Source organism: Talpa europaea (genome assembly GCF_964194135.1).
Source record: "Talpa europaea genome assembly, chromosome: 7".
NCBI lineage: Eukaryota > Metazoa > Chordata > Mammalia > Eulipotyphla > Talpidae > Talpa > Talpa europaea.
The window spans coordinates 67,349,986-67,361,286 of record NC_140074.1 but is presented as its reverse complement, the minus strand read 5'-3'; the positions used below and the strand labels follow the sequence as shown (position 1 = coordinate 67,361,286).

The following is an 11,301-nucleotide window of genomic DNA, read 5'->3' as shown; positions in this document are numbered from 1 at the left end:
TCAGGAAGTTATATTTGTCTCCCTCTATTACAATAAGAGCCACTTTCAATCAAATTATTTTAATGCTACCTTCATGAAAGTCATAACTTAGGAGGTAATAACTTTAGAATGACATCAAGTGACAAAGTGACAGAGTATATTTTACATATTTGCCTGAAAGATAGTGGTTAAATATGGATATTTCCAGCATGTCACTACCAGCCTTATTTATGATAAGGGTCGATAGAGGAGACATGAAAAATGAGAACTGAATTTATAAAAACAAATATATCAGAAGTCATTAATTAATAGAACATACTAAGAAATTACCTGTGTGTGTGTGAATATATGTGAATCAGGTTTGTTTAGGAATTAGTTATAAGACTTTGACCTTTATAAGGAAATTGATTTACGGTAGAGGGGGATCAGCTTAGGAGCCTTCTGGATCATCAGATAGAATGTAAATTGTCCTTAATAGAAAGGTAAAAGTTACTAAGCACCTAGTTCAGCTGAAACTTCCAAAACTGCCTTATTTGAAGATGGCCAAAATGTAAAATATGATGTCCTTATACCTCAAAGGGCTTAGAACTATGTCCTTTCCTAGTCTCTTGGGACTGAGAGTGGGGGTGTCTCTTTGTTCTACTTTAATTTGATGGGCTAAATGTTGATTGGACTTTCCCTGTCATGGCCTTTGACTGAGTTGGCTGAAGCATCCACACACAGAGGGTCTATGTTCTAGCAGTCTGTGTTCCCTCTGACCGATGAGAGAGCAGTCCTGTTTATCTTATGCACCATGGAATCACCTGCTTTTGCACCAGGCCCAGATGTTGCAGTGTTTAGTACTGTGAACCGAACACATAGGGGCCCCATGTGAACGAGAAGCACCTTGGAAGCTTGTCCTCCTCAGGTGGAGGTTGTGTCTTCTTTCTGGGTGTTTTCTGCATCTGCCGCATTTTCTGGATTCCAGGGCTTACCATCCAGCAGGGCTTTTCTGAGCCGTCTCCAGAAGATGTGCCGGCCCAGGACACTGTCCTCCCACTCGAGGTAGGTATTCTTGCTGAGAAGGCGATACAGCTCCACCCGCTGCCGCAGCAGAGACTTCTCTACCTTCTGCAGGACGATGAAGATGATGCCTGCATGGCTGCTTAGAAACTGCCAGGTCTGGGCAATCTCATACTCAAAGATGCACCATCGGCTCTGGATGAAGTGCTGAGACACGACGACAATGACCTTCCGGCTTTTGTGGAAACCTTCCTGGATGATGTTGGCAGCGATGGCCACACCAGGAATAAAGTCTCTGTAGTGAAGGCACAGCTGAAATCGGGGAACCCCCTCCTCCAGATTTTTCACTAACTCATTCCTCACCCAGTCCTCATCCTGGCTGGAGTAGATAACAAAGGCATCATAGGTGCTTTCACCTCTGCCATACTTTTTGCAACCAACAAGGAGCATCAGGTGGAAATAGAACTTATAGGACAGAATTGCCACTAAACACACCACAAGCCCAGCAAGAACTGACACACTGATGACAGTCTTGCTTATCTGACACGTGGCATTCCTGAAACTCAGCACTGGCATACCCTGCATATCGTCAGGGGTGGCACACTCCATTTGTTCAGCTGCCACCAAGACCTGACTCCGGTCTTTGATCCACTGCAGGAAACTCTGGTGCTCACAAACACAAGCAAAGGCATTCTGAGTAAGATTTAAAGAAGCTAAACTACTTGGAAAATGATGTAGTTCTTGCGCCTTAGAGGCCACTATGTGATTAAAACTGCAATCCAGAACCTGGAGGTTGAGGAGAGGTTTATAAAGAAGTGCATCTAAAAACAAGAGGCTGTTGTGACTCATATTGAGCACCTGAAGTCTGGGGATGGAGTCAAATGCCATCTGGGAAACCCGTTCCAGCTTACAGTGGGAGATGTCCAAGAAGGTCAAGTTCACCATCCCTGTGAAGATGTTTGGAAGGAAGTTATCTTGAAAAGAATTGCCGGCCATTTTCAAGACTTGGAGGCTGAACAGGCCATCAAAGATGCCATGGAAAATAATGTGGCTGTTAGTGCAGGATATGTCAAGGTAAAGGAGGTTTCTGAGTGACAGGAATACTGAAAAATCATTGATATGTTTCAAGGTAGAATACTGGAAATCGAGATATTCTAATTGCTCTAAGCCCACGAAGTTTGAGGTTAGAGTGATCACGTCATTGAAGCTCAGATCTAAATACTTCAGTCTGGTTGTCCCTAAATGAGATTGAGAACAGCAGTGCTTTAAAGTCAGTGAATTTCTATAGAGATCTAAGTACTCCAAATTCGGTAGTTCAAGTTCAGTTAGAATGCTTGCTCCTTTGTTGTCCCTGAAAACCAACCTTTTGAGAGACTTGAGCATCAATATGGGAAATTGTTCAAAATGACATTTAACCATTTTTAAGTATTGCCATCTGAAATCACCAATAAGATTTGGTAACTTACTTAAATCCAGACTCACCAGAGAAATTGCAGAAACATTTACTAAACAATTTAAAAAGTCAGTAGTTTCCTCTGAGAACTTGTAGAAAAATACCATCCGAAATTCCCGAATTGTCACATCACACAGACCCTCTAGTGCAGATTTGTCGAATCTTTCTAAATGCCTTTCATTTTTAAATTCTCCCAAAACCAACTGATCAATTTTCAAACCTGCCAGACCTTGAATACAAGTTTTCATTATATCTGTATTATTAAAATTACTCCTCAAAGTCAGTTGATGAAGCTTAATTTCCTTAAAGGCACCTGGTTGGATAAAGTCTAAAGGGTTCATGGATAAATCTAAGGAAAGTTTGGTTAGGGGCTTTTGGTATAAAATCTGCAAATCTCCATGGTAAATATTTTGTATCTCATTTTTGGAAAGGTCCAAGTGTTCTAGGTTGGTTAGGTTAGAAAAATAATCAGGTAACTTGCAGGAATGGATGAAATTGTGAGCCACATTAAGCTCTTTCAAGGTTTTGAGATGTCCAATGGGAAAGTCCTCTAGAGATGCCAGGGTGGCCTCCACTGCCACCAGCTTCTGTAAATTTGATAGTCCAGAAAAGGCTCCCAGGGATAAATTCTGGATAGGGTTTCCCGTCAATATCAAGGTGGAGAGTTGGTTTAGGCCATGGAATGCATCATCTTCAATCATGAAAATTTCACACCTACAGGCAAAAAAGATATAGATTACATAATCTTTCTGCTGAATAAACACCCAAAAAGGGAAAACCAATCCCAGCCATACAGTTTTCACACAGACGTGACATGTCATATGATGACTGTGCATAGGCAGAGATCAAGAGAGGCAGATGATGGCATGAGCGAACATGAAGATCTACAGGCTCAGCACTCTTGATCATACTCTTCACACTAGTTGCACATGCTAAGCAAAGGGAGCACATCCATCAGAAGGAAGCCAACCCAGGATCTGGGCACATGAAGACTATGTGACTGACAGAGTCGGTAACAGTCTTGAATCAACCAGTCATTTCCAGCAACATGTAATTATGATTATACATCCTGTTAGTGCAGAGGACACAGAGTTTTAGTTGTTAGGCATGATTAATGACTGGAGAATGTCAATTTCAAAGATTAAAAAAAAAACAAGTATTTTTCTTTTTCCTTCTGGCTTATTTCACTGAGCATAATTCCTTTTAGCTCCATCCATGTTGCTGCGAATGGGCTGAGTTTATCTTTTTTGATTGCTGAGTAATATTCCATTGTGTATATATACCACGTCTTCTTGATCCAGTCATCTATTTTGGGGCATTTGGGTTGTTTCCAGTTTTACCTATTGTAAATAGTGCTGCAATAAACGTAGGTGCACAGGTCCTCTTTTTAATCACCGTTTTTGTGTCCTTTGTATAGATCCCTAGTAGTGGAATTGCCAGATTATATGGTAGCTCCATTTTTAGTAGACTGAGGAACCTCCAGACAGCTTTCCACAATGGTTGGACCAGTTTGATGGTTTCACTTATAACAGGAATATAGGGGAACCAAATAAGATATCAGTGTAAAAAAATAACAGTACAAAACACAACAAAGCAAAAACAGACAATTATAAACCAGAGACATCCTGCAGGGGAGGAGGAGGGAGGGAGTGAGAGGGAGGGACAGAGGAGCATAGAGGACTGAGGTGATGGTGCATGGGTGCCTTGGGGAAGGAAATTCTATGGGTACTCAATCTGAGGGGGTGAGGGGAAGCAAATTTTTTTTAAAAAATTAAAAAATAATAAATATTAAAATAAAAAATTCAAAAAATACACAAATGGGTAGCAGATACCCTTAGTGTTTATGATAAGTTTTCCATATACGATAGCTAGATGTTTGAAAATTAGTTATCATGGTACACTATTGTGATTTATAGGAAATATATATATATATATATATATCTCATCATTCATATGACCAAAATATATTTCTCATATGTTTTGATCTTCATCCACATTTCCTGGTTCACACACAACACCCGGAAATTTCTAAAGTGTTGAGAGTGGTAAAGGTGTCTCTTATTATGTTAATTAAGGTACCCTTTGGAAAACCAATAAGGGGGGGGTGGTTACCAGGGAAACTTACAAGAACAGGAACCATTAAACAATTGTTTAATAAAAAATTACTTATTGCTTTTAAGGGAGGAAGGCTGGTCTGTCTACCTCAGTACCTTTAGTATGAAATTCTTACTCAGGAAACTGAAAATTCGAAAGTAATGAAATGCTATGATAATACTATTTTGTAACTATGAAATATATAGTTTATATTATATATGAATATATATAGCATGTTTGTGCTCATTATCACATTTAACCCTACAGAGTAAGTTTCATCATTTCTGTCTCACAGATGAAATCTGAGCCTCAGAGAGAGAAAATGATGTACCTCAAGCAACATGGTTATAAATGCGGAAAAGGACCTACTGAGGGTCTTCTGAGCCTCATGGGATCTAGGTTCTGCCTTTAAAATGCTCTATTTAACCCTTGGCTATAGTCTATCAATATCCAAGTTAGAGCATAAAATATTAGATGCTCATTCTTCTATAGAAATATCTGCTCTAAAGATGATTTTCCTATGATACACTTAGTTCTTACGGTTTCCACGGTGAAAAGACATACATAAAATGTTTGTATTTTTTTCACCAACTGGTATAGAGAACGGGATGATTATCTAATAATTGTTTAATAAGACCCTTGATGATAAAAAAACTGGCTCAGGATTCAGTACCCTCCCCCCAAAATAATGATAGTAACATCACCTCTCCCAATATCAGAAAACCTTAGCCACTGTTTCTTCTCACAGCAGATGTTTTTGCCTTTGATGTTGCAATCTAGTCTTTGGTTTACTTTATCTCCTAATCCCCCGTCCCCTACCCTGCTTTCAATATTCCAGACACTGTTTGAATCCCACTTGATTTCTGAAATATATATTGTGCTACCATTGCAGAGAAGGCCCCTCTTGTGACCAACACAATGTATTGCCTCTAATTTGCATATATTTTATCACCTCCTGCTACATATTACACTCCTTATCTCAGGTACGAATCCACAATCAGAATCAGGTAACATTCGTCAAATGTCTACTATGTGCCCAATACCATGCTCCTGATTTTATCATATTAATCCTTTCAAGTGAATATGCCCTCCTTAATAGCTGGGATTACATGATATCTATCAATATACTCTTTCTTTCAGTGTTCACCATATAGCAAGGGGCCAAAAAATATCTGCCAATGAAAGAATTAGAGTCATTTTTTTCCCCTGACTTAAAAGAAAATTCAAAAATAGAATTGTTGTTAGGAACTATCGCTTGTCCAATTGCTTATTTCTGAGACCAGCAGAAGGGAAATGGCTTGCCCAAAGTTATACAGCAACCGAGGCATCTACCGAATGAATGAATGAATCAATCAATAAATGAATGACTGAAGTTGACAGTCCATCAACTAGGCTTTCTGGTTCAACCTTGGAATGTTAGACCAATGAACATCTCACTTTGTGCAGTGTGTAAAAAGCTCTTTCATTACCTGGCTAAATCCAGTACCTGTAGTTCTAAGTAGTTGGAGAAGCTATATCTTCCTAAATGCTTCAGGGGGTTAAAGCTCAGGTCCAGTTTCTTAGCTGATATGGGTATGTTGTCAGGGATTTTGTCAAGATTCAGCTCCATGCATTGGTAAGTAACATTAGGAACCACCTACAATGGAAACACATTAAATGCAGTATTTTACTTAATATACCTCAACAGAGCCCCATTGCAACTCCCTGCTTTTAGGCCAGAGTCTGGAGGATCTCTCATACAAGCACAGGGGCCAGTCAGTCTTCTTTCATGCATGCACACATCCATCCGTCCATCCATCCATCCATCCATCCATCCGTCCATCCATCCATCCATTCATCCATCCATCCACATTTATCCTGTCACTTCATACTTATGAAACACTTATTCTAAACACTTATTCTAAAGAAGGGTAGAACATCTTCTATGTATCCAGTGTTCTAACCTTTACTGTACAATAGCATCATTTTGCAAGAAGCAATGGAATCAGTGGTAGAGAGCTAAACCTCTGGAGTCCAGAAGCTCTGGATTTCTCCATAGCTCGTAAGTATGACTTGGGATAAAGGGTATTTTTTGTTTCTTTTTGTTTCTAAATTGCACCCCCCCACACACACATATTCAGCCTTGGGGAGGTTTCCAGTTAAGGTATCCACACTTCCTTAGTCACCACCCAATTTTTGTGAATTGCATTTTCTCAATCTTGGTTCATTGACCTTTGAGCAGGTAATACAGAAGTGGGGAAAAAAATCTCCCCATTTAAGGTCTTAGAGCACATAGTTTCAGTGGTGGAACCTAGCAAGTGAGATCAAGGATTTGTACTTCCTTGCTTCCAGTGCTGGTTTCTATAATACTTTCCCCAATTTTTTAAAATCTCATTCTCTAACCTCCAGTTTAATTTTGAATTCTGATTTGTTCATTGAAATTCCTTGCATAAGCCAGCTGAATTTTATTTTCTGTTCTTTAAAACCAGTATGTTTTGTTAAATTGATTAAATGAGATTAGGTAATTTTAAAGAGATTCTCTCAAAGTCTACTTCAGTATAAATGATGAGTAAATATTAGCATTTTTATTATTAGCCATTATTAATTCCCTATTATATGTCCCTGTATTCATTATAAGTTATACACTTTAATCTCCAAATTGCACTTTTTTTTCAAAGATTTATTTATTTATTTATACAAGCACTGGGTACAGTCAGAAGCGCGGGAGGGTGAGAAAATTCACCAGAGCCAGAGAGGGGAGCAGAGCAGGCAGAAGGACCAAAGTATACTGCCGAGGGGAGCAGCGGGCGGCAGGAAAGGACTGAGCACCATGTGGGACCCCCATCCGGTGGCCAGGGAGCAGCTGGGGATTGAACCAGTGCTGCAGAGGCTGCGGGCAGCTTCGCAACCCAGCGCTCAACAGCTGCACCATTGGGGAGGCCCTCCAAATTGAACTTTTAATGAAGAAGAATTCAGAGAGATGAAGCAATATACATAAAGGCCCAGAGGTTGTATGGTAGCTCTTAGCTTCATTTACATATCTACTTAAATGTTGCCCTTAGTAGCAACCTCGCCAACCATACCATCCAATAGAGGATGGTCCCAGAAGTTCTTCCCTCAGCCTCTTTTACCCATCACAGATATTTCACCATCTAACACTATGCTGTTCAGGTGATTGTTTCATAGGCATTATTCAGCTCTCTCACCAGATTATAAGCCTAAAGCTTGACCTTTGCTACGTTTTTGGCACTTAGAATGGTTCCTGGCAAATGGTTGATTCTCAAAAAATATTTGTGAATGAATGATTGATTGAATAAATGTTTGTTTAAATCCAAATTGTAGGCATTCTCTGCTACATGCTGTGGATAGTACAGGGACAGATATGATGTGACTCCAAATTTCAGTGAGTTCACATTCTAGAGTAAGGTCTTAGAAGGAGCACAGTTCCCTTCTGGAATGGGCTATAAACCAGGCTTGGAAAATATTCCCTCTGTAGGGCCTCCCCTGGTGGCGCAGGTGGTTGAGCACAGCGCTGTGAAGCTGTCGGCAGCCTCTGCAGTGATGGTTCAATCCCAGCCGGCCGGCAAGGGTCCCATATGGCGAAGAAGACCTCTCCTGTCTTGCCTGCTGCTCCCCTCAGCAGTGTATTTCATTAGTCTGCCTGTTCTGTCCCCCCCCTCGGTCTCTGGTAAACCCTCTCACCCTCCCACAAATCTGGCCTGTGCCCCAGTTCTTTTATGAATAAATAAATAAATCTTAAATATATATATATATATATATATATATATATATATATATTCCCTCTGTATCTAAGGATCATAGAAGGCTTCCAAGAAAGGTTTCAAGGAGGCTCTTGAAAGATGAGTAAGACTTGAAGACATGGTAAGGGGGAGAGAGAACAGTGTAAGGAAAGAGATGGACAATTAATTATGATTAGGTGGAACATAGCAGGAGTGGTGAAACCAGAGCCAGAGGGGAAACCATAGCCAAATCAGGAGCCATAGACTTCATCATGTGGCAATAGTTTTAGTCATTCAACACATAGGAATTGAGTGGTCACTCTGTGCTAGGTAGTAAGGAAACAGAAACCAGCAATGATGACTCTCCTACAGATATCATTTCAAGGGGAAAAATTAAAAAAAAAAAAGCAAAAAACATATAGAGAGGTACTATTAAAAAAAATCAGCATAAGAAGATTAGAGGCAAATATTGTGTGTGGGGAACTCTGCATGAGCCAGTCAGGAAGACTTACTGAAGGAGGAGACATGTAAGGAGAAATCTGACTGCAGAGCTGGATTAAATTCTTGAAAATATCTAGGATTGCCCTTCCAATATGACAGCCACTAGCCATACATGGTTATTAAGCATGAGAAATGTGAATCTAAACTGAGACATATGGTAAAAATATATACTAAATCTCAAAGACTTAGTGCCAAAGAAAAACTGTAAACCATCTTATTAATAATTTAGTACATGTTACATTTTGAAAAAATATCTTGAATATATTAAGTTAAATAAAATATTACAAGTAAATTCAGCTCTTTTTATATTTTTATTATGATTACTAAAAGATTTCAAATTATATTTTTAATTTAATTAGTTAAATTTCTGCTAAATAAAAATGCAATTAATTTTTAATGTGTTTACTGTAAATAGTATCATGTGGCCCATATGGTATTACTCTTGACAACACAGATCTCGGGAGATGCATTCTAGCTCCAGGAAATGCATTCCAGGCAGGGCCTTTGTCCTGTTAGGGTGGTATTAGGAAACCACCCTAACAGCCATGGAAAGTTGTTATAAATTCTCATGAAGGCTAATTTGTTAGAACCCAATCTCAGGAAAACAACAAAACATAAACCAGAAACAAAAATATGCAGAGTGGATTAAAGGAAGGGGTCTATGAAGTTAGGAGACCAGTCACTGCCCAAGAGGACTGTCCTAGGGAGGCGCTGAAGGATGGGCTGTGATGGACAAGCTTTGAGACAGAGCATATGGGATTTGGGGAAAGGGAGGAGCCAGGGTGAATGTGATTATATCCAAGGTGACCCAAATTGGAGGATCCATCTCCATTTCCCTAGTAGCCTGAGAACTACAGAAAAGGGGGTCAGGATAAGGGTATGGGCAGGACATTGGGGAAGGGAGAACTTTGTGATAACAAATCTTTGTTCCCTATAAAGTGCACTGTTTTCTCTCAGATTCTCCATTTCCAAACTCTGGCTAACCATGCTTTTCTTGAGTTTCTCACCCTGCACACCCTGAATTCCAGGCTGTTTATTCCTACCAGAGGTTTGTAAACAACAGCTCCATCTTGAAGAATTACCAACCAGCTGGTTGGTGTTTCCAAAAGAAGAGACCATTGCTTTAGCTGACATTTCCTATCTCACTCTTTTTTTCTCCTCTCTCTCTCTCTCTCTCTCTCTCTCTCTCTCTCTCTCTCTCTTTGTCCTTTTCCCTATTTCTCTGTCTCCCCTTTTCTTTTCCAGTCTCTCCTTTTCATCTTTTGGGAAGAACTGAATGACTAGATTCAGAAGTCTGAAACCTACTTAAAAAATTATTTCTATTAAGAATCAAAAAAAAAAGGCCTCCCCTGGTTGAGCACTGGGCTGCCATGCTGCCCACAGCCTCTGCAGCACCGGTTCGATCTGCAGCCACCAGTGAGGGTCCCACATGGCACACAGACCTCAGCTGCCTCCCGCTGCTCCCCTCAGCAGAGTACTTCGTCATTCTGCCTGCTCTGCTCCCCGCTCTGGCTCTGGTGAATTCTCTCACCCTCCTGCGCTTATGACTGTACCCAGTGCTTGTAAAAATAAATTAAAAAATCTTTAAAAAAATTTAAAAAAGGAATAAGAAAAAAAAACCAACCAACCAACCAAACAAACAAAAAACCAAAACAAGCAAACAAAAACCTCTTCCTGAAATGGAAAGGGGTAAAGTGACAACTTGAAATTGAGTTTGTAAAACTTAGGCATAGAGGAATCACAGCAAGCAGCCTTCTTATAACCCTCTGTTAAAGTAGGTGTTATAATTTCTTTACAGCTGTGAGACCTAGTCTCAGAGAGGTTTAATAACATCTTCAAAGTCACACAGCCCTGAAGTCAGACAGTGATTTCAAGCAGGTCTGTCTATCTGATATAAACACCTCATTTGTAAAGTCTTCCGTGGGACAAAACCCCATAAACCACCTAATTGTATCCTATGACCATGAATTGTTTGGTCCTATGACTTCTGAACCCTTTAAGGTAATACTTGGCTCCTCTTTATAAAGTTCTTGGCACAGAGCAGTTTTTCAGAAGCAAAGCAAAGCTCACAGGAGGTGAGCTGACTCCTACTACATACCTGCACACAAGGGTCCCAGCTCTCTGGTCTCAGGCCAGAAAAGAAGGCCAAGGCTGGGATGATCAGAGCCCCAGCCAGGTGCGTGGAAGCCATCATCCTGGCATCTTCTCTTAGGAGATGTGGCCACCATGACACACCGCCGCCAACCACCTGCTGCCACTGTGTCACAGCAGCCTCCTCCTATGGCACTGCTGTCTCCTTTCCTAGCTCGGTACCCACGCAATGACTGTATTCAAAGCAGAGCTGGGTTAAGGGGCAAGAGGAAGTGAAAGTGGCAACCTTAGCATTCTGGACTTCTGCTTCTTTAATAGTTATCTCCCCTGTCTTAGGAGGGGAAGTTAGAAGAAAATGTCCACAGACTAAGGGCTGGAGTAACAAGAGGAAGCTGGCTTTTATCCCAGGAAATCATCTGACCTCAGGGTTAGTAAATTTAGAGAAATAATAGTACTGGTCAA

At 40.3% G+C, this 11,301-nt stretch overlaps 1 protein-coding gene across 1 annotated transcript; it reads right to left on the bottom strand.

Moving 5' to 3' along the window:
* Nucleotides 1–882: 882 nt before the first annotated feature.
* Nucleotides 883–10,942, bottom strand: TLR4 (toll like receptor 4; the record flags this gene model as incomplete). The annotated part of the gene is made up of 3 exons (XM_084236398.1): nucleotides 883–3,148; nucleotides 5,998–6,164; nucleotides 10,847–10,942. 3 exons carry the CDS (start codon nucleotides 10,940–10,942, stop codon nucleotides 883–885), a joined length of 2,529 nt encoding a protein of 842 aa, XP_084092524.1.
* Nucleotides 10,943–11,301: the final 359 nt, after the last annotated feature.